The sequence below is a fragment of the Rosa chinensis genome, chromosome 6 (assembly GCF_002994745.2).
Source record: "Rosa chinensis cultivar Old Blush chromosome 6, RchiOBHm-V2, whole genome shotgun sequence".
Taxonomy (NCBI): domain Eukaryota; kingdom Viridiplantae; phylum Streptophyta; class Magnoliopsida; order Rosales; family Rosaceae; genus Rosa; species Rosa chinensis.
In genome coordinates this window covers 68,687,811-68,710,639 of record NC_037093.1, presented here as the reverse complement: position 1 = coordinate 68,710,639, position 22,829 = coordinate 68,687,811, and the positions used below count along the sequence as shown (strand labels likewise).

General features: G+C 38.9%; 1 protein-coding gene, 2 long non-coding RNA genes and 1 pseudogene across 3 annotated transcripts; 2 read left to right on the top strand and 2 right to left on the bottom strand.

The window, feature by feature from the left end:
• Positions 1 to 1,173: 1,173 nt before the first annotated feature.
• LOC112173158 lies at positions 1,174 to 3,761 on the bottom strand. Its single transcript, XR_002925472.2, has 4 exons — positions 3,009 to 3,761; positions 2,847 to 2,932; positions 1,987 to 2,065; positions 1,174 to 1,468 (listed from the first exon to the last, which is right to left on the bottom strand). It is a non-coding gene; the product is annotated as an uncharacterized LOC112173158 (long non-coding RNA).
• A 995-nt stretch (positions 3,762 to 4,756) lies between these two features.
• On the bottom strand, positions 4,757 to 5,918 carry LOC121050193. The gene is made up of 2 exons (XR_005802311.1): positions 5,653 to 5,918; positions 4,757 to 5,197 (listed from the first exon to the last, which is right to left on the bottom strand). It is a non-coding gene; the product is annotated as an uncharacterized LOC121050193 (long non-coding RNA).
• Positions 5,919 to 8,185: 2,267 nt separating this feature from the next.
• LOC112171832 lies at positions 8,186 to 10,124 on the top strand (annotated as a pseudogene).
• Positions 10,125 to 21,257: 11,133 nt separating this feature from the next.
• On the top strand, positions 21,258 to 22,604 carry LOC112174143 (transcription factor MYB1). The gene is made up of 3 exons (XM_024311860.2): positions 21,258 to 21,402; positions 21,578 to 21,707; positions 22,038 to 22,604. The coding sequence occupies exons 1-3, from the start codon at positions 21,264 to 21,266 to the stop codon at positions 22,417 to 22,419; spliced, it is 651 nt and encodes a 216-aa protein (XP_024167628.1). The 5' UTR covers positions 21,258 to 21,263; the 3' UTR covers positions 22,420 to 22,604.
• Positions 22,605 to 22,829: the final 225 nt, after the last annotated feature.

The window sequence follows — 22,829 nt, the reverse complement described above, 5'->3', positions numbered from 1 at the left end:
AGGCCGAAACCCCAACGAACTGGGGTCGGTTTTTGGCCCCGTTGACTGCATTTCTGATTCCGGTTTTGTCCTCCTCTCTCATCACCACGACTTCGCCGACCTTTTCTCCCTTTGCAGCAATGCCGTTTTCCTATCCACGATTCAGCTTCTCGCCTCACTTTCAGGCTGCAATCTGAACCGGTAGGATCACCAGTTGCTTGGGCTTCGCCAGTCACGAAATCAAAATCGGAGATCATCTTTGGCAAGATTTGGCGCTCGACCTCGACCTCGACCTCGACCTCCGGTGCTCGACCCAGGCTCTCCGGCACTCGATACAGGCCGGTAGCAGAGGAGAACGTTGATCTGGTATGTCGGTGGTGAAGGAGAACGGCAATCTGGTACGCCGGTGGTAGAGGAGAACGGCGATTTGGTGCCTAGAGCTTTTCTCTGGGTGCCCAAATCATTTTATTTTATTTTGGGTAAAATGGGGCAGAAGCCCAAAATGAAAAGAAAAAAAAAAATTCTATTGGGGCAATAGACGTTTTAAATGGATGTAATCTCCTCGGTTTTTTCTTTAATCAAAGTTTTATTTGTCTAAATTTAAGAAAATTAGTTCCAATTCCGGCGACCGAAAGTTCTATTGGAGGGTAATAGATGTCTATTTGGGAAATAAACATTTCCAACGACCTCTTTGGGGACCTCTGGTGAGGTTTTCAGAAAAGTCTTGCGAGCGACAACCGGAATCTAGCGGCCGGTGATGGGACTCTGGCGAAGTCTTCTATGATTTCTCTCTCTCTCTCTAAGTAACAAAGAACTGAGGGTAAAATTGTATTAAAAAAAAATCTTAATAGATATTACAGAACACTTCCTTAGAGTGTTTTAGGTAAGAGAGAATTAAAAAAACTTAATGGGATAAGTGGAAAAAAAATCCCTGGAAATGGGGTAAATAGACAAAAATCCAAAATAAAAGCATTCTAATCTACGTACTTCACTTACTCAAAACAATCTAAGAGAGGCCTTGACTGTAACGCCCCGATTTGCACCTCTTCAAACTGAGTACATTACAGTGCCGCGTGCCCTTAGAACCTAAGCTAAGATACTTAAGTCTCAAGAACCCGCAAGGCAACACAAGGAAGTTAAGAATACTTTAGTAAATACATTAGGAAAAATTGAGCACAGAAGCAGTTGTTTAAGTGAGGTGAAAACTATAAAACCATCAGAAATCCTTTAAAGAAAACAAATACAAGTCATTTCAAAACAATTATCGAATGTTCGTCCGGTTCAAGGCCAAAGTCCGAAAAAAATACGAAAAAGGTATTTTACAAATAATCACAACCTCGGTAAACAAGTTACACGGGAGTAAAAGAAATAAGAGAACCTGTCACGCGGATCTAACTCCGTCGATGACCATTTAAAGTACAAGGTAACTAAGCCACAATTAGCATCATCCAACTGTCCCGTCTTCGTACACAATACCTGCATCCACAAACTGTTGTAGGGGTGAGCTTTCGTCCTCACTGCTCAATAAGACTCTACCCCAGCTAGGTGTGAAAGTAATTTAAAATATAGATGCCGGCAAAGTAAGTGAGAAACAATGCATATAGATAAAGATGTTCGAAACCACAAACCGTAGTTCGTTTATAAAAATATAGTAAGGCCCAAAAGAATGAAACAGACCTGATGACCGATCGCTATGCCAACTACAACCTTACCACGATTAATATCGTTTACACCGGCAATGTGTAGCGAGAGTGTCCACTTACGCCGTATCACCTAGAAGCAGTGCCACACCTCAACGGATGTTAGACACTCTTCAGTCCATACAGCCCCTCCGGAGGTTTAGGGGATCGAAGCCCAAGGAAGTCGCTATGCTCCTCTCACTCTCAGGTCATCAAACAATAGCTCATAGAAAATGAAATAAAGACCAAATTCTTTTTCATGCATCATTAATTTCCATAAAATCCATGCATAAAAATTTCTAACTGAGGCGAGTCCAGAATCCCCTACCTGGAATATCGTAGCTTTGATTCCATTCGCTCTTTTAGGCCAACACCACAATCTTTCACGTTCCGGGTAACTGGAGTCCCTAAGTCCGATAACAATTCATTGTTATTTGAATATTTGAAATTGACGACAGTAATATGATCATACCAAATTCACTTTACCAAGATATTCGAATAGTCTAGGTTCCAATGTATCACAGACATGTCCAAATTTGCTATGGACACCCATAATCAAATTAAAATTCGATCAAATTCATGATTAGATACCAACCCAGAAAGGCATCCAAATCAAATATCTTTACAATTGGTTTGGTCCATATATATATATATATATATATATATATATATATATATCAATTAACCTCATACTTCTCTTGGAAAACACTTGATAGTACGTCAAGTTCTTAGCTTTATAATCATTTCTATATATTCAGTGCACTTCCAACATTCACAAATGTCAAGAAACCCAATTCCTTTAATTGTATGTAAACGACATACTTATCAATAAATTAGAGAACTCACAAGCCCATCGCTAGCACAAAGCTTGATCAAGGGCAATTATATCTTGTAATTGTTCAATACAATTTATAATCTATAAGCCCAGATTTCTACTTCTAGCATCTAATCACAAACAACTTGTAATCAATAATTGACTCAAAACTGCAGCCACTTAATGTGCATGGTAACATGAGCTTTGACAATTTCTTTCTTTAATTTCCAACTATCAAACCACAACCGCAGTTTTGCAACTAATAATGCTAATCTCACTGTCCACAATTTATTCCCAGACAAACATCACTTTTCCTCATCAATCACGTTACTACTTTTCTTAAATTTAACTTGTAATACAAACTCCCAACTTACCATGAATACTTTTTCCATTGCAATTGTTGGAGTTCTTAGCCCACCGAGGTTCTGCATCCTTTATACATTTCGCCATCACTCCCGTTCTAAATCCAGAAGACAAGTTTCAAAACCAAACTTAATTAACACAACGCAATAGAACCAATTTGAGTAATTCCTTACCTTCACCGTGGAACTCAAAATGAACTTGGACAGCCCTCGTCCAATTACACAATTCGTCTTTAAAACCTCCGAGTTGAAATCCTATGCTATTAAGAATTGATCGAGGAATACTCGAACCCAATTACCAACTCTGGCAAGCTTCTGAATCTCTCTCCCTTTGCATGTCTATGTCTTGTTCCAGTACGAACAAAACCAGACTTTTCACTATCAAACGTACTTCACAGATTTTCGAACTCTTTGTTCTGCTACCCGACTGTGCTCCACCACACCAATTCTGAATTTCAATGCAACCCACATCTCGCTGCTCGTTCTAGGACCAGAATTATCATCAAAATTGAATCAAAGAACTCTGGAACTCTCTGCCGGAACAGTAGCCTCGACATCAGCCGACGACAGCCAAAACACCAATCCAACAAACTCGATCAATTCCAAAATCCATTCATACCAACATGTAGAGCACGAAGAGAAGATCACGTTTCATACCTCATGCATCAACAATGGTGACCGGAGTCGCCGGAAAATCGCCGGAGTTGCAGCAATTTCTCAACCTCGTTTTGTCGCGTTCCGTCGTCGAATGGACGATCCGTGACAAGGAGGACGCCGAAGTTGAGGAGACGAATAGAAAGGGGGTCGGTTTGCCGCTGTGTCGTGGCCGGAAGATGGAGACGGAATCGGGTTGCCGGCGCAGGTTTCCGGGTCGAGGAAACGGGTCTCGACGTTGAGAGTTCAAGAGTGATCTGGGGCGTTCCATCCATCTTCGGTTCTTTATAGACAAATATTCATTTAAAATGCACGATCCAGATCACACGGTGATTAATTTGGACGGGTGAGATCGCGTCGCTCTATTTTTCTTTTCCATTAAATAATTTCTATAATCCTGAAACTTCGAAAAATCATAATAATTAGCTTGGGTGTCCGAAGAGTCCCCCGAAAATTCTCACGAACTCGTCGCGTCACATACTTTAATATCGAACCTTTAAATTAAAAGATTTCATCTTTTAAAAAATTCAAAAAAAATCTTCCCGAGTGTTCTTAGCAATTACTGAAATTACAGATCAAATCTCGAAGTACTCAACTTTAGCTCCTTAAATATTTCCGGGCCTCACATTGATCCCTTGTCATGGGCTCTTGGCCTTACAACCAAGTACCTATAGATGGGACATGAGATACCAAAATTATCCTTCAGCCATAATTTAATTTTCTTTACGAAAATTAGAGTAACTAATGAACTTATATAATGAAGATTGAATGTGTTATAAGCAATTAGATTGAGGTGGTTGTAATACTTCCCATGTGTGAGGATTTACTGTAGAATTATAATTACTTGTTCAATGTAATTTAAGGAAGACTTCTACTTTGTGCAGCTTGAGACAAACAATAATTTTATGATGTTTTCAGTTTTAGGCTCATAGATATTTATAATTTAAGGACCTTCTAGCTAGGCTTCTATGCCATAGCTTCTGAGTTCTGCTCGGGGTTAGGGGTCATCATGGGCCGGGCTAGAGCCAAACCTACCCTAAATTTTAGGGCTTAGGGTAGGGCCGGGCCGAGTTTTGACCAAGTCAACAAAACTTAAGGCCGAGCCGAGGCTTCAATATGTAAGCCCTTACCCGCCCTTAAGGCCCATTCCGCAAGGGTCGAAAGGGCCGGGCTTACTTGAAATAAACTCAAATTGGAGGGAAAAACAAATTTTCTTCAATATATGCAATTAAATTAGAAGTCCCTTAAAACTTAAGAAAGTAGTCTGCTGTCTAATGATATCAATTTCACCAACTGAAACTGAAATTTTCAATTACTTCTTTAAAAGCAATGAGAAGAATTGAGATATGAAGAGCAGTCTGATGATATCAATTACTTCTTCAAAAACAAAAAATTACAAGATAAATCATTCTAGTGGACTTGAAGATTTCTGCAATTATGTCAATGAACTTCCACCATGCTCTATTGTACTTAGAATTTCCTGCAATTATGAATAAAGGTTCCTAATTGATCAGTACTGAATTCAATTTATATGAGAATATGCAAATTTACATTGATTGAACTCACATGAAACTTCCCTTGTCCGACAGATTCTGGTGATTCATGTCCACAGAGGGAGAACAAGCTACCATATATCCATTGCTCTTCCCTTCCCCCTTACCAACCAGCTGTGGTGGAGACATCAGGCTACAAAATTATCAACTGCAGTGCTGAATGAAAACAAAAATAACCAAATTAACAGATGAAAAATCAATATTCAAACCAAAACATGTTAACAGCACAAAATGACAAATCTACATGAAAATTAAAACCACAGAGCAATATAACCCGACTTTAAGGAATTCTGATGGATTGGACATCATGTATTTTTCTCATCATGATTGGCCCACCAAAATAAATGAGGGCATGAATAAAGGTTTTTTGAGCAGACAAAGTTTCTGCTAAAACAAACAGAAACTTGCAGAAAAACAATTCAATTGTTAACACATAAAAAAGCTCGAGCCACTAGATCTATGATGAAGAAAAAAAGAAAACCCAGCTTGGTCCAGTAGGAACCAAGACTGCAAGTATAATCAATAATACAGACAACATGTAATTGTAAAGAATCTGACCACAAACCACCATAGTCTAATTATCAAGTGTGCGTCGGAAATGAAGTCCTCACCTTTAACGACACGACGATGATCGACAACCTCCTCCTGGTGATGCAAAGCGTCAACACCGTGCTCTTCTCTCTAGGCCTGGACAAGCAAGTCGCTGTCACTACCGCGCTCGTTCCCGCCGTCGGCTGGAGACGAAGCTGTTGAGACAAGCCCTCGCCGACCGAGACGGAGCGGTCCACCAAGTTGTAGCGTTCATTGGGAAGGAAGAGAGGGTTTTCTGAGAGAGGTGGATATGGTCAATTTGCTGTCTGAAGACTTTGATGCTGGCCTCTAGGTTTTGCCCTCTTGGAGACTTAAGTTGGACTTGGATAGTTGGACTCCTGGCGTTAGGCTTCATACCTACTAATAAGTTTGGGCCTTAAAAGGGATAGACTCAATTTGAAAGACATATTCTCTAGTATAACAGATACAAATAATTCTCCATACTTCTATAGTTTTATACACATGTAATAGAAAATAACAAAAATAAAATATAAGTTTTATTGCTGGGTTAGGGCTAGGCCTTAAGGGTAGGCCCGGGCCTAGCCCTTACTGGCTCAATCGGGCATGGCCGTAGGGTAGGGTTTGACTTCATTTGTATGACCCATACCCTACCCTATTTGAGAAAGGGTCGGGCCGGCCGGCCCTAATGGAAGGACCGGGCCGGCCGGGCTTTGGGCCCAAGGGCCATATGATGAGGCCTACCCGGGGTAAATAAGAGTAAATTTCAGAAGCCCAAAGTCACCAAACGGTCAATGCTAATTATTCCTCCTGATGCGGTTGCCTCCTACTTTTTTAGGACCAAGGGGGTTGGACTCCCAGGGGCGTCTTCACGGCCACATGCTCCAAACAGACAATAGTAGCACGTTTGTTTTTTTTTTGCATCTGCGTACCCGTAAGGTTTCGATTTTCGAACAAGTTGGATCTTTCAGGTTTACCTGCATCCACGTTTTGCGTGGTTTGATTGGTTTCCAACGTTACTGGCCCCAACGCAACTGTGGATCGATCGATCGATATCTTCAAATCTGGACATAAATCATTTGGTCCTCCACCCAAGCGTTTCTTTGAAACCGTGAACAATATTTATGAACTTCTTAGAGGAACAAAAATAATTGAGTTTTTGACTCCTTTGTTTGGATGCGGATAGATTATTGTACTTTTTGATTTATTACAGTCTACATTTGTTTTTTTGCTTTTGCTCAAGCATCTGTAGAGCTGTAATTCAAATCTATAATTTAAATTCGAGTACTGAAAATTCAACTAGATCGATGATATATGTCGTTTTGAGAGGCAGACTTTGATAAATGGTTAATTCATCTTAGTCTTTGATTCAAGAAGAGTAATGTATAATACATTAATGTAGGCAACATTTTACATTTCTGACCATGTTGAGCATTACTTCCATTAAGTCCCAACCTGAACAAATAACGAGGTACACTGAGGGTTTTGCTCCTGTGTGTTCTGTTTTTTGTGTGGGAGCATTATGCTTTTCTTCTTAAGCTAGCTAGGCCTCAGAAACTAGCTCGTCATGGAGAAGCAAGCTAATGACAGAAGATTTGTTCAGGGTTTGCTTGAAGGTTCGTTATTTTATTGGGCAAAAGTTCACAATTTTACAATTATAAGGATATGCACGTTATTGATGAGCAGTACCGTACCATGTTCTTTACTTTTCTGAGCCTATAATTTTGTGGGTGATCTAGAAGTTTATTTGTTTTTATTTTTATTTTTATTTTTTTTATATTTTATTTTATTCAAATGTGGACCTAGAAATTGAATAGCCAACTCTGATGTGAAAATGATGTTACTAGCTTGGATCAACGGATCAATTTGTTTTGGAGCCCATGTCCCGGTCAACTTGGCTGTATGGTTCCATAAATGAAGAGGCTTCGATTTCCTTACTGTGTATTTTACTTCTTTTTTTTACCCTAGCCTGTAGGTTTGTACGCACTCCAGAAGTAGAAACATAAAATTAATACTGTACTTGACATTTGATATTTTATCCACGAAATATCTGCTTCATATGACCATGCATGAATTCGGGTTCCAGATAAATATCTTCACCTCCTTACCTCCAATTAGATAACACAACTCTGAGAGACCGACAGATGGATATAGCTAGTAATATTTAGTAACCAATTCATATATATAAATAAAAATATATTTATATATATAGCTAGTAATATTGTGAAGCTCGACTATATTATAGATCGAGCCGCTACACAGAGAGAGAGATGAGTAGGGGCGGATCCATTCACAGACTAAGATGGGCTTGAGCCCGTCCGAGATTTTGAAGCCCAAAAAAAAATTAGATATATGTTTTTTTTTTTTTTTAATTGGGGTTTGTCCAGACGTCGCCCAGTCTCGCTGCAAAACCTCGGTCTCATCGAGACATCGCCCACTCTCTCCCGCGACAGACTCTCACTCATCGAGACTAGGCGACAGACATCGCTACTCAGTCACTCTCTCCACAGACTCTCACTCATCGAGACTAGGCGACGGACATCGCTACTCAGTCACTCTCTCCCGCGACAGACTCTCACTCATCGAGGCTAGGCGATGGACTCTCACTCAGTCACTCTCTCCCGCTACGGACTCTCACTCATCGAGACTAGGCGACGGACTCTCTCGGTCTTCCTCCTCCTCTCGCCACCTGCGGCTCAGCCAGCTCTCCCGACTCCACTAGTCCACTCATCGACTACGGATCTACCGATCTACGGCCTATTCGAAGTTTCACCACTAGACTTCGTCGTCTGACTCGTCTCCAACTCTCCATCTCCGACTACACCAGGTACTCTTTCTTTTTCTCTCACTATCTGATTCTGAATCTAGTTCCTCTTAATCAAACCGATTTGTTATTGATTTGATTCAGTAAAATTGGGGATTTTGTTGAAATTAGGGATTTAGGGCTCTGAAGTCTGAACTGGAAATTGGGGATTGAAGAATGAAGAATGAAGGTTGCAGAATGCAGACTGGAAATGAGGAAATCAGGTAGGCTGTGGGCTGATTCAGGGTTTCTTTGTTTTAATTTGTTGTTCATGTGTGCATCAATGCATCTATGTATGTGATCTTGTGCTGTTGTGGGCTGATTCGGGGTTTCTCTGTTTTAATTTGTTGTTCGTGTGTGCATCGGTGCATCTATGTATGTGATCTTGTGCTGTTGTGCAGGATGGAAGTAAAGTACTTCTGGACAACATTATTACAGTAGCTACAATCTAATGCTTATTGCTTTCCAAGGTACTTGTTTCTTTTTTTGTTTGTTTAAGAAATCCAGCCCGTCCAAGGTTCCAATCCTGGATCCGCCACTGGGGATGAGAAGCAGTACTTACTATGATAAGAATGATGGACTGAAGAAAGGAGCCTGGGCTGCAAGTGAAGACCAGATTGTCAAAGCCTACGTCGAAAAACATGGTCGGAAAATGGGGCAAACTATCCAGGGAAACAGGCAATTCAAGTTTAATTTATTGTTTTCATTCATGTATAGCACTATATATATATATATATATATATATATATATATATATATATATTTGCTTACTTTGACTCGCTGCAATTCATTATAATTTCCATGGATGACGAACCTCTTAATTGTTTCGTTTATGATAAGTGCATGTGTTTGTGGGCAGGTCTGAAGAGATGTGGGAAGAGTGTGAGACTCAGGTGGTTGAACTATCTGAGGCCTGATATTATCAAAGGCAACATTACAGAAGAAGAAGAAGAGCTCATCATCAGGCTCCACAAACTCCTGGGAAACAGGTAAATCCCTTATTTACTTCACTGGGGTATAAAATAAATAAAAAAATAAGCCTCTTTTTTGGGAAAACTGTTGAGGTGCTTGTGGTTATGGCGGTGTAGCCGTGTAGGTGTGATGAAATTGGATCGAAAATGAATGAATCTAGCTTGAACTGAACTTGAGAAGGGAATTGTTATGGAAAAACATCGAACACAACTTTGTCAATATTAATTCTCAGAAAAATTCAGTATAGTTTTTGACTCTTTTCGTGAAAACCCTACTTGACTAATTGTATGAGAGGTAATCAATTAATACGTACGTAATTCTTTCTTAACTTTCGGTTCACCATAAACTTGGTGTAGATGGTCATTGATAGCCGGAAGGATACCAGGGCGAACTGACAATGAAATAAAAAACTACTGGAATTCCACCTTAAAGAGGAAGCTACAACAAGAAAATCACTTAGAAGTGTCCAAAGATGAGGAGATCAAGGAGGACTTGTCATCCTCTGTCGTTGTTGCCGCTGCCACTGATGAGGACGTCTCACGTTTGACCAAAAACAATGTCATTGAAGACGAAGTTAATCATCGTCAGCATCATGATGCTGACGTTGGAGTTGGAGTTGCAGCTGAAGCAACTAACAATAAGGGTACTGGTGATGATGAATATCTGAGGGATGACCTTTGGCGGAACAATTTCATAATGGATTTCAATGATACCCAATTCGACGTATCTGAACTCCAAAACGACATCCCCGAGATTTAGGAATCTGAGGTGATCGAACGTTATCGATCGACATCGGAGATTGTTGCACCAATCAACAGACAAGGCAAGTTCTAAGTTTTTCAAGGCCCTGGGCGAAAAATATATGTACATCAATAAAATGAAATGAAAAAAAGAAGTCTTCAATAATTGAGATCTCTAAAGAGAAGCCAAACATCAGTCTACTAAACTTTGAATGTAAATACTTCAGAATAGAACAATAAGACGTGGAATCAACTTTGGTCCTTCTTGTTTTTCCTTTTCTACTCGAGATCGACTTAGAACTCCAACTTCCAATTGCACCTAATATTGAAAATTGAAAACGAATTAGCAATCAATAGAACCCAGAAATCAAGTAACCCAAAATCAAAATTGAAAAACACCTAATACGTATTTTGATTTGTACCCCAGCCTACAGTGATGGAAACCCGAAGAATTTGTGTGAAACCGTAGAAGAACAAAAGCATAGATAGGAGAAAGAGTATTGGTGATGATAAATGATGAGAAGAAATTGAAGGATTGAACAACCATTAAAACCAATTTAAAGAGAATTTGCTTGATTTCAAGGTTTGTGAGATAATGGCATCGTGTGTGCAGTTAGAAAAGGGTGGGTCTATTTAGACCTCCCAATTTACTATTTGGACCTCTCTTGCCACTGAACTTCCTGATTTATCCATATTTTTATCTATTTACACTTCTGTTATATATGCGATGTTCCAATAATAAAAGAAAAAAAAATTGCACTTCCAAACTCCACTTAGCGTTCATGATCAACTGGGAGCACACCAAAAAAAAAATTTCTTTTAAGATTAACGATTTCTCTGTTTTTGATAATTACGATCGACTAATTTGAACTCTCAATATCAAATCCCATTTTGTGTTCTTCAAACAATTTGGCATTACTTGATGCAGTTGAAGTTAGATTTCCATTGGAGCAATTTAAAGAACCTTATAATTCTTGATTGCCTAGCCAGGTTTGATGATTAATCTTGGTCAATCCTGTGAGCCCCCGAAAATTTTGCTTAATTTTTAGAAGATAATTTTTTGCCAATAAGATTTTCGCAAGGTGATTTAAGTGAAGAAAGTGACTTGGGAGATTAATTTGGTGTCGAGACTACCAATTGGGTTATTCGAACTAAGTTTGGGTCGAAATTCTTTCATTTGGGCCTAGAAGGTCATAGAAGTTTATTGAGGCAATAGCTTGTTGAAGTTTCAAAGACGATAAATTGAGTTGTAGCAAAGTCTTGGATTTTGGGCTTTTACAAAATTGAGTTTTGGACTTAAGGCAAAGTTGAGAATTTAAAAAGGGTGTTGTCGATGAAAGACAAAGAAAAGAAAAGTTACGAGCCCAAAACCTAGCTAGAAGCAATCAACTAGCAAAATTGTGTAACTCGTCGGAAGGGCAAATTCGACATTTCACACACGCGAGTATAAATAGGAACTTAGGAACCCAAAAACCTAAACTCTCTCTTCCTCTCACCCAGCCGCGTCGCACTCTCTCTCCCCCCGACCTCTCTCTTCCCGTCTTCCCTCTGCAAGCGCCGGAGACTCCAGCTCCGGCCACCACCTCTAGTCACCACCACCACCAATCGAATCAGGACCAAATTCCGACCTAAACCCAGCAAGAATCACCGGCATGCACCGCCTCCAGCTACCGCATGCAACCACCACAGTTCTCGCCACCATGCCTAGCTAGAAAGGCTACTTCTGATCACTTTCTGCACTCACAGCCACTACTGCTTGACTCAGTAGACATGGAGGAGGAAAACCCAGAAGTCTAGCCATCCACAAAAGCCGGTCAAGGCTGCACGAGGGTCGACGGAATCTCTCTTTCTGTTGAGATTGATTCACTGTTCTCCGGCCTCGGTTGAGCGACACCACCACCATAAATGGTATCAGCACCTATCCTTTATCCAAATCCCCATGGTCCCAACCTCCGATTCCAACCAGAGCCGCCGTACCCGTTGTACGGGCCGTCGCTGGCGCGTGGACCACCGTAGCTCCGCCGCTCACGGTCGCTGAGCCTTCAGATCATCTCTGTTAGGTAATTTGCGTCGCCCTATTCTTGGTTGAGGTCTCCATTTCGATTTAGATTGAAAACCCTAATTTGTGTTGTTTGATTTGGAATGTGAGGGACTTGAAATCTGTGTTCGGGAGATTTTGGAGGAAATGAGGTCTGTGAAGTTCGGGAATTTGGAGTTTTGGAAGGGAGGAGCTGCTAGGTCAGTTAAGTTGATGTGGAGGAATGGTAAGAAACTCGAGACCTTGTTTTGGATATGGATTGGTTAAAAATGGATTATTGATCTTGTTTTGTCTATTAGAGATCTAAAAGGTTGTTGGTGGTGGGAATGCAGCTACGACGAAATTGGTTTCTGTTTTGGAAAAGAAGAAGCGGTGATTATTGGTCTCTGACAAGCTATGGGATTTGGTGTGGTAATTGTATTTTGAAATGAAATCTAGTATGCTGCTCGAATGGTTAATGCCTATTTGAGTGATCGATTATGTTGGAAATAAGGTGAATGACTAAATCAGTGAATTCTTTAAAGAAGTTGTAAATTGCAAGTTAAAGCATTGTTGTGAAAGAAAATGTTGAGCATGAGTAACTATCAATGTTGGGTGGAAATGGGTAATGAAAATAGTGAGTTTTACGTACTTAGGTTAAAAGGGGATTCTCAGTCAAGGTAATGGACCAAACTATAAATGAAGTGCTCTAAACCTATCATACCCTGAAATGGAATTAAGGAATGAAATTGTTTGGGAATGATAACCACTATTTATTTGCTTAAGGTTTAAAGACTAAGTAAAAATGTCAACTTGGTTGACCCGAATTACATTAAGGAAAGAAGTACGATCACCATATCCCGAATGAGCTTATTATGTTTAGTGGAATGTTCGGGAATGGAAATTGTCTTTTGTTTTCTTAAAGTAAAAAGGGTAAAGAAATAAAGGCCAAATGCTAAGCATGATCACCATATCCCAAACGGTTTAAATGCAATATCATTTAGATTATTTGGGAATGGATAGTAGATTTTTATGTTAAAGGATAATCCGATGAACTTTAAGGAAATTAAATAAATGCTTTGGTTGCTTGGTTGGTTGAGTTATAATGACGCCAAGTTACTCATTGGTTTAATTTTATTATAAAGGACTCGTGCGTGTGCACTTGAATTTGGAAGAAGTATCGAAAGTCGGAAACGAAGCTAAGTTTGGGCGAACACTCCAATTCCAAGTAGGGTGAGTTGTCCCTTCCTTGTTAGAGGCTCTTTGATATACGTGGAATGCTCTAGTATAATAGTATGTTGCCTGCAAGTACGTTTTTTGTTGTTCATTAGTTGATGCCTCGTGATACCTGTGTTTTCATAATTGATAATTGCTGATTGCGAAAATCGAGGTTAGACTTGCATGTTGAGATATTGTACCCATTGTATATTTGTACTTGTGACCTGAAAGTGAATGAGACCTAGAAGCGTTGATTCCTAGGGATCCCACGGTATCGATAACCGTGAACCTCCGGAGGGGGCTGTGCTCCTATGTTCATTGAGGAAATGTGAGTACTGACGGTGAACCAGTCATAGGGCACTCAGGGCCATGAAATGGACACTTTCGCTATTTGTAGTCATATGCACTACAGAGTAGTTGGCCAGTTCTCGAAAGATGACGAACCAGACCGGTCACCGATTGTTTTAGAATAGCCGGCAAGTAAGTATCTCGGAGCTCCAAGTTGTGTGAAGCATGCTGCATGCATATGTTTTATAAAAGAGAACAAATGTTTGCGGTTGCCTCTTTTAAAGTATTTTCGATAAACGTGCACAATATTATTTAGTAGATATTTTCAGGTATATTATTTTTCAAACCTAGCATGGTTGGGTCGGCCCTTACTGGGCATATGAGGACGAAAACTCACCCCTACAACAGTGTGCAGGTTTCGAACATGTGGTCGGGGAGCGTACAGGGGAGGCACATAGCCCGGCTTGGCGTATTTCTCTTTGAATTTACTAAATTAAGGTCTTAGTCCTTTATTGGATTTTGAAGTCCCTTATTTATTTGCTTTCTTACTGATTTGTTTATTTTTTTTCTACTCGCTTATTTACAAAACTTTGAGAGGCCCGTAACCCTGGGGCGCGTCTCTTATACTGGTTGTTACTTAGTGGTTTGTTTTCCAAATTGGGCCCACCACAAATCCTCTTTGGGTTGAGAGAAAAGTCAGTGAAAGTAAGTCATGACCCTGTTTTTGTTTTCCGATTTCAAAGATATATTGACGTTGAAATTGCATAAATTTAAATTCAAAGATTTCAAATATCATCCAATCTATAATTTATAGAATCTAATAATAAACTTGAGATGAAACAATAAAGACGTCTCAAGCTCCTGGAGCCAGTGACAACCAATTAGGAGATTGTTGATGCTCGAGTCCGGCGGTAGCCGACTCTTTGTTTAACGCGGGTCCGATGGGCGGACCACTACTCCGAGGATTAGATGACTTCCGTTTATTGCAACACGAGAGACAGGGTGTTAGAGGGAGACTGCGTTGGGCGGTCTTCACTCCTCTGATGCCTAAGTCAGTCACTGTATATGGGCAGCATAACAATAAATGACTAGTAATTGCGTAATTAATGAGGAGAGAGGAGAGGACCTTTTATAGGTAAGGAAGAGGTTGATCATCTTCTTGTTTCCGATGTGGGACTGATGTGCTTCGATTCCCAGCGTCTGGAGCTTCTGATGCTATCTTGACGCGGCGCGTCAGCGGTGATATGGGGGCTGTCCAGGGCTCGAACGGTAGCCCGCCTGGCCGTGCCTTCGCAGGTCACCTCCTTGGTGGGAGTCGATACCTCTGACGGTACCATGAGGGTGGCTCATTATAGCTAATTATGCTCGTTCTGGCACATGTAGGTACAGAGATGGGTACGAGAAGAGAGAGAGAGAGGGAAATGAGAATAGAGAGAGGATTACAATAGAGAGTTGGAGAGAAAGAGAGATCTCTACTGCTTAGATCATATGATACATGTTTTTCTTTTTCTGTTTTCCAGTTTTGATCAAAACGTATTTCTTCCTCTTCTTAATATTTGATTAGATGGTGATTTCAAATAAATAAGATGGAGTAGTTATTTCAAAGTTTTAATTTTAACTTTCTAAATTTTGTGGATAGGGATAGAATTGGAGAGAGAACTGCAAGATGTAAGAGGGGAGCTGCAGCTCCCATGATGTAGATGCAGGTTTTTTTAATTTTATTTGTAGAAGGGTAAAATTGGTTTTAAAATTGTGTAAAAAATGAAGGAGGTCCAAATAGTAAATTGGGAGGTATGAATAGAACACCCATTGGAAAAAGAAAGAAGCAAAGATGTTGTAATAATTGCGTCTAGAGATCTGCAATTTTTTTTAACGTTCCTTACTTATTTATATATATATATATATATATATATAAAATCTTATTTTAAAAATCTGGTGCCCCCCTCTTTGTTGTGCTCTGTGCGGTCACCAATGCTGCCCAGCAGCAAGGCCGGCCCTATCAACAGGGCATGCTAGATAATATTGCTTGAGCTACTGGACCTTGATTTGTCTATCAATTAATTTCCTAATTATGCACTTGCGTGATGTACGTTAACCCATCCAATTGAAATATTTCATGTAGGAAATTCAATGCAACTTATTTGACTATTTACTCTAATTTTAGATATTTTCCCCCTATTAATTATGTCCATTGTGTTATGCTCCTCCTTTAGTTTATTTATTTTTTTACAGAGTTTTTGTCCATTATCTTAAATCTAGGGATTTTTTTCCCACTTGCACTATTAAGTTTTTTTAATGATCACTTACTCATAAAAAAACTCTAATAAGGTATTCCCTAATACCCAATTAAGTTTTTTTTTATTATTATTATTATTTTTGAGACTATTTTACCCTCACCTCTTTGTTACATAGAGAGAGAGAGAGAGAGAGAGAGAGAACCCATAGGAGACTTCGCTGGAGTCCCGTCACCAGCAGTCAGATTTCGGCCACCGATTGTCGGATTTCGGTCACTATCCGTCATTTACTGGACTTCTCTGAAAACCTCGCCGGAGGTCCCTAAAGAGATCATTGGAGATCTCATAAGTCGCTGGAAATGTTTATTGCCCCAATTAGACCTCTATTGCTCTCCAATAAACCTTTAATGCCCCATAATAGACCTTTATTGAGGGGCAATAGAGGTTTATGAAACCTCACTGGAAGTCCCCAAAGTTGTTGTTGGAGATATCATATGGGGGTCAAAGAGGTTTATTGCCCCCCAATAGACCTTTATTGCATCCCCAATAAACATTTCAATCGCTGGAATGAGAACTAATCTTTCTAAAATTAGAATGATTAAGGAAAAAAATGAAGAGATTACATCAATTCAAAACATTTATTGCCCCCTAATAGACGTTTATTTCTCTCCAATAGAACTTTCTTTCTGAGCCATCTGCCCCCATTTTATAAAAAAAAAAAAAAAATAACATCTTTCAAATAAAGACAAATATCATTGCAAAGCTACTCTAAATCATCGCATTAGTTCTCATTCACGTTGACACCTTTCAAAAAAGACAAAAATCATTGAAATCACATGGCTGGGAAGAATATGGTTTCCACTTGGAAGATCTAGCAACAAGGTTGCAAAGCTGTAAACTACACTTTATTGTGTGACCCTACCAGCCAACCAAAGATAGAGCCACACAATATATCATAATTAGTTTGGATGTAAAAAGCTACTTTACTTTACAGAGTGTACTTGCCCATATGATTACTTTGAATAGTAATATTTATGTACGACATTAGAATATTTTTTGTGTAGACATTTATATCATATATGATGTTTATTAAATATGAGTGAAATGTATTTCTAAAATAAATGCAAATGGTGTTACTTGTAGATTCTAATAAAGTGAAAGATCAAACCTCTTATTGCGACAGTCAAGATGACAGTCGTAATTTTTTTTAATTTACCCCATAAAGTATTTGCGACGGATAAAAAACGTCGCAACCTTGTCGCAAAAGGTTTTTGCGACGCTTGCTTACACGTCGTATTAATAATAACTATTTATGACACAAGTTATTGCGACACTCGAAAATTCGTCGCAGGACCATCACAAAAGGTATTTGCGACGCCACTTTACACGTCGTAAAAAGAAAAAAAGTATTTGCGACTCGATTTATGACGACGCTTCTGTAAGCGTCGCAAAACCGTCGCAAAAATTTATTTACGACGCTTTTTGCTTTTTTTACGACGTTTTTCTTATGTCGCAAAAAACTCATTTTTTTGTAGTGATAATTGCATCATACTGGAATTAATAAAGAGATAAACTCTGCAAGGATAGTTTCTAACTTTCTAACTTTCTATGCATGTCAGCAACCAATGGAATTCAAATTCATGTACGCTCAAAACGTCTCGAAACAAATTTCGATTATCCAACACCCAATTCACTGAAGCCGTCTTCAAATACCCATTAATTTGAGAGAATGCTGGAGTTTGGCATCTCTTCCGAGATGAGAACAAATCATAGACACCTTAACTTCAAACACCCATTTGCAAGAACTAGAATCTGACTTGGAGAAACGGCGCCGTCTAGCAGCTCGGCCTTGGAGACGGGGATGTACTTCTGCCTGGGAAGTGGGAACTGGAATTTTTGAAATTGCCTGATCTTCATCTTAAGCGAATTTTTGGATGTGATGAGTAACGGAGACAATTACGAGTTCTCGAGCCGGTTTCCCGTTCTTGCAAGTCGCAGAAGCCGCCATCATTGAGCACGTAGATCGGTGACATCGTCTGTCCGATTCTGACGAGGAGGGAGCTCCGGAGAGAGGGGGAGAGAGAGAGAGAGAGAGACTGAACAGAGGGAGGAGAGAGATGAGAGAGTGGCACCATGTAATTTCTTAATTAGGTTAAGGGCAAAGTTGTCATTTCTCTTTAATTTGAGTTAGTAAGAATAAAAATATGTTGCTGAAGTAAGTAAGATAATTAGCTAAAACATTGGTGTTTTGGGTCCAGGACCCTTTTTTAAATTATGATGCATCTAAAATGAAAGACTAGTAATGTCCAATTTTATTTCTAGAAAAGAAACGTTCCAATTACTTAGTAATATTTTTTTTCTAGAAAAGAAAAACTAAAGACCCCTTGAAATGAAAGATTTCATTATGTTTGTTCGTTCCTCATCGAAAGAAAAATTGCAACAAGAAAAATAATAATTAAATACATACAATTATATATAGATATGTCCTATATATCAAGCATAGAGGAGGTGAATAGGCTTAGTTAGAAATATAGTTAATTTTAACATGATTAAATTCCTATCCATTCCATCAATGTATGTATAGAGCAGCAAAAGAACAAGAACTCGAGGGGAAGAAATTGACAACATAAGGTTAATTCCGGCATTATGATTTTCTGTTTCTATCTTGCAAATAGGTATTGTTTTATAGTGGAAAATGTTCATCTTTTCTCTTGTTTTCCCTGATAATTATGTGTCTTTTCTTAATAGTGGTGTATTGTATTTAGATTTGTATAGTTTCCTTTTCTTTTTTTTCTCCTTCAAGTTTCAGGCTCACAGGTATGTTTTAATTAAGGACCTCTCCCTCGAAAAAAGAAAAAAAAAGAAGAAGTTTTAAGGACCTTCTATGCCATTGCTTCTGCCTCGGCCGGGGTACATAAGAGTAAAATTCAGAAGTCCAAAGTCACCAAACGGTCAGTGCTGATTAATCCTCCTGAAGCCGGAAGTGGTTGATTCCTGTCCTTTTTTTTATTTTTAGGTTGTTGGACTCTCGGGGGCCATTTCAGACGATGAAGAAGACCTCATCACCATGCTTCACAACATCTTAGGCAACAGGTACTTAATTGCTACCCTTGGTACCTTTAGATGGTGAAAGGCTTAATTCCAACATCCAGTCGTTCTGCTAGGGTTCCATTTCCGAAAGCATCGATCGGTCTTTTCACTCTTTTGGATGTTATGATATATCCAACACGCCATGTTACAGTACTGCCATTTAGGTTCGTCGCCTTTTTGTTTCACGTAACTAATACTAATTAACGGTGAAAATGATGGATCATTTTGTCGGGATCTTTGGTCTATTTCTTTGTCCTGTACCTTTTGATTGGGCGTAAACTGGAATAAGTTCTGCAACTCTATTGAAGATGGCCAGATTTGGTCATAAAATCCAGACCCTGACCCACCCTAGTGTTCGGGGGTGAGGAACGCGCGGGCCTAATCTCCAGGCAAGCATGGTGTCCAACGTTACGTACCGGTCCCAACTCAACAGTGGAACGTGGATTAGTCACACCCAAATTTTCAAAAAAAATAAAAAAATTGTGGAACGTGGACTGACACCTTCAAATTTCGAGATAATTGGTCCTACGTGACTGGTTCTTACTGTTTATTTTAAAACGTGAACAACATTTGTGAATTTTTGAGACGGACAAAAGTAATTGAGTTCGCAAATCTTTTGTTCTTGGATGCGGATGGATTCGTTGTACTTTTTGATTTATGACAATTGAGCTGGCACCTTTAGAGTTGTAAAAAAAAAAAAATCTATTATATATTAAAATTCGAGTACTGAAAATTCAACTAGAGTTTGAGAGAAGACTTTAGAGTTTGGATGATTGAGAAGATGATTGAGAAGACTTTAGAGTTTGGATGTGGTTCAATTTATCTTAGTCTTTGACTTATGGTTGTATGAATTTGTTTTTCCTTATGCCGAACGCTTTCAAGTTTGTAATCAAGGTTCATAAATAAAATTCAAGCACTAAAAAATTCAATTAAATTGATGATTTATGTCATAAGTGATAGGGGACTCTGATATAAACCGGAGATCAAGAAGATTGCAATATACAAATGTAGGCAACACTTTACATTTCTGACGTACCATGTTGAGCATCACTCCCAAGTCCCAACAAGAACAAATAAAGAGATGCAATGAGGGTTTTGCTTCGTGTGCGTTCTGTTCCATTTGTGGTAGTGTTCATGTTTTTCTTCTTAAGCTAAAACTCAGAGACTAGATCGTCACGGAGAAGCAAACTATAGACTTTGCTTAAGCTTTTTATCGCTAGTGAGAGAAGATTTGTTAGTGTAGGGTTATTTTGAAGGTTCGTTTTTTTTTTTTTCGATGAACGTTTGTTAGTTTATTGGACAAAGCCTCAGTGCCTCACAGATTTGAAATTATAAAGACATGCACATTTTGAATGAGCAGTACCGTTCTATGTGAAAAACTGAAAATGATGCGACTTGGACCAATTTATTTTGGAGCTCGTCCAGTCAACTTAGCTGTATGATTCCATAAGGACCTCCTTATTATCTGTGTATTTTAATTTGTTACGTACCTTGTACGTACGCACTCCATCAAGCAGAAACATAAAATTAATATTATACATGACATTTGATATTTTGTTCATGAGAAATCTGCTTGATATGACCATGCATGAATTCGGGTTCCATATATATATATATATATATATATATATATATATATATATATATAGTCCGGCTACGGTGTAGACGGTACAGATTTTCCATTTTTTCCCACTTTCCAATCACATTTTCACATATTAACAATTTAGTTTTTAGGTCCTAATGTATAGAGCACCAATGCAAAATTTCAGCCAATTTGGTAATCGTTAAGGCATTCAAAACTGCAAATTACAACAATATACAAGAAAGGTGCCGGTTAGATAGATTCGGTTCGTTCGTGTAAATTGCAGTTTTGGATGTCCTAACAATCACCAAATTGGCTGAAGTTTTGTAGAGATGATCTATACAGTAGGACCTAAATACTGAACGGTTAAGATCAAAATATGTGATAGGAAAGTGGGTGAAAACAGGAAATCCGTACCGAAATTTCGGTACAGACGTTCGCACCTGAGAAAAATCATATATATATATATATATATATATATATATATATTCACCTCCTTACCTGTAATTAGTAGACACAACTCCTAGAGACCGACAGATCGAGAGAAATGAATTCGGGTTCCAGATATATATCTTCACCTCCTTACCTCCAATTAGAGGACACAACTCTGAGAGACCGACAGATGGAGAGAGAGATTAGTAACTAATTCATATATATGTGTGTGTGTGTATCTAGTAATATTGTGAAGCTCGACTATATCATAGATCGAGCCGCTACAGAGAGAGAGAGATGGGGCGAAGCAGTACTTACTATGATAAGAATGATGGACTGAAGAAAGGAGCCTGGGCAGCAAGTGAAGACCAGATTGTCAAAGCCTACGTCAAAAAACACGGTGTCGGAAAATGGGGCAAACTATCCAGGGAAACAGGCAATTCAAGTTTAATTTCTTGTGTTTCATTCATGTATAGCACTATATATATGTGTGTGTGTGTGTGTATATATATATATATACACCTTTGACTCGCTGCAATTCATTATAATTAATTTCCATGCATGACGAACCTCTTGTTTCGTTTATGATAAGTGCATGTGTTTGTGGGCAGGTCTGAAGAGATGTGGGAAGAGTGTGAGACTCAGGTGGTTGAACTATCTGAGGCCTGATATCATCAAAGGCAACATTACAGAAGATGAAGAAGAGCTCATCATCAGGCTCCACAAACTCCTGGGAAACAGGTAATCCCTTACTTACTTCCCTGGGGTATAAAAAATAAAAATAAAACCTTTTTTTGGGCGAACTGTTGAGGTAGTTGTGGTTATATATGGCGGTGTAGGTGTGATGAAATTGGATCGAAAATGAATGAGTCTAGCTTGAACTGAACTTGAGAAGAGAATTGTTATGGAAAAACACCGCTCACAACTTTGTTAATATCAATTCCCAAAAAAATTCAGTATAGTTTTTGACTCTTTTCGTAAAAACCCTACTTAACTAATTGTATGCGAGGTAATCAATTAGTACGTACGTTATTCTTTCTTAACTTTCTGTTCACTATACACTTGGTGTAGATGGTCATTGATAGCCGGAAGGTTACCAGGGCGAACTGACAATGAAATAAAAAACTACTGGAATTCCACCTTAAAGAGGAAGCTAGAAGAAGAAAATCACTTAGAAGTGTCAAAAGATGAGGAGATCAAGGAGGGCTTCACATCCTCTGCCGCTGATGAGGACGACCCACATTTGACCAAAGACAATGTCATTGAAGACGAAGATCATCATCGTCAGCCTCACGATGTTGACGTTGGAGTTGGAGTTGGAGCAACCAATAATAACGGTACTGGTGATGATGAATATCTGAGGGATGACCTTTGGTGGAACAATTTCATAATGGATTTCAATGCTACCCAACTCGACATATCTGAATTCCAAACCGACTTCCCCGAGATTTGAGAATCTAAGGTAAACGTTATCGACGTCGGAGATTGCTGCACCGATCAACAGGACATGCCAAATAAAATTGCTTGAGCTACTGGACCTTGAATATTCCTCTATCAATTAATTTCTCAGTTATGCATGTGCGTGATGTTAATGCATCCAATTGAAAGTTTTCGTGCAGGAAATTCAATGCAGCTTTATTAATTATATATGCCAATTGTGTTATGCTCTTCCTTTAGTCTATTTAATTCTTTTAAGGGTAAATTCCTTCTATAGTACCATATAAATTGGACACTTTGGTACATAGTTTTTAAAAGAGGATAATTTGATATCTGAAATTAGGCTCCGACACTTTGGTACTTTGTTAATTTTTCAGTTAAATGTAAGGATAAAATTGACATTTAGAATATATGTATAAAAACAAA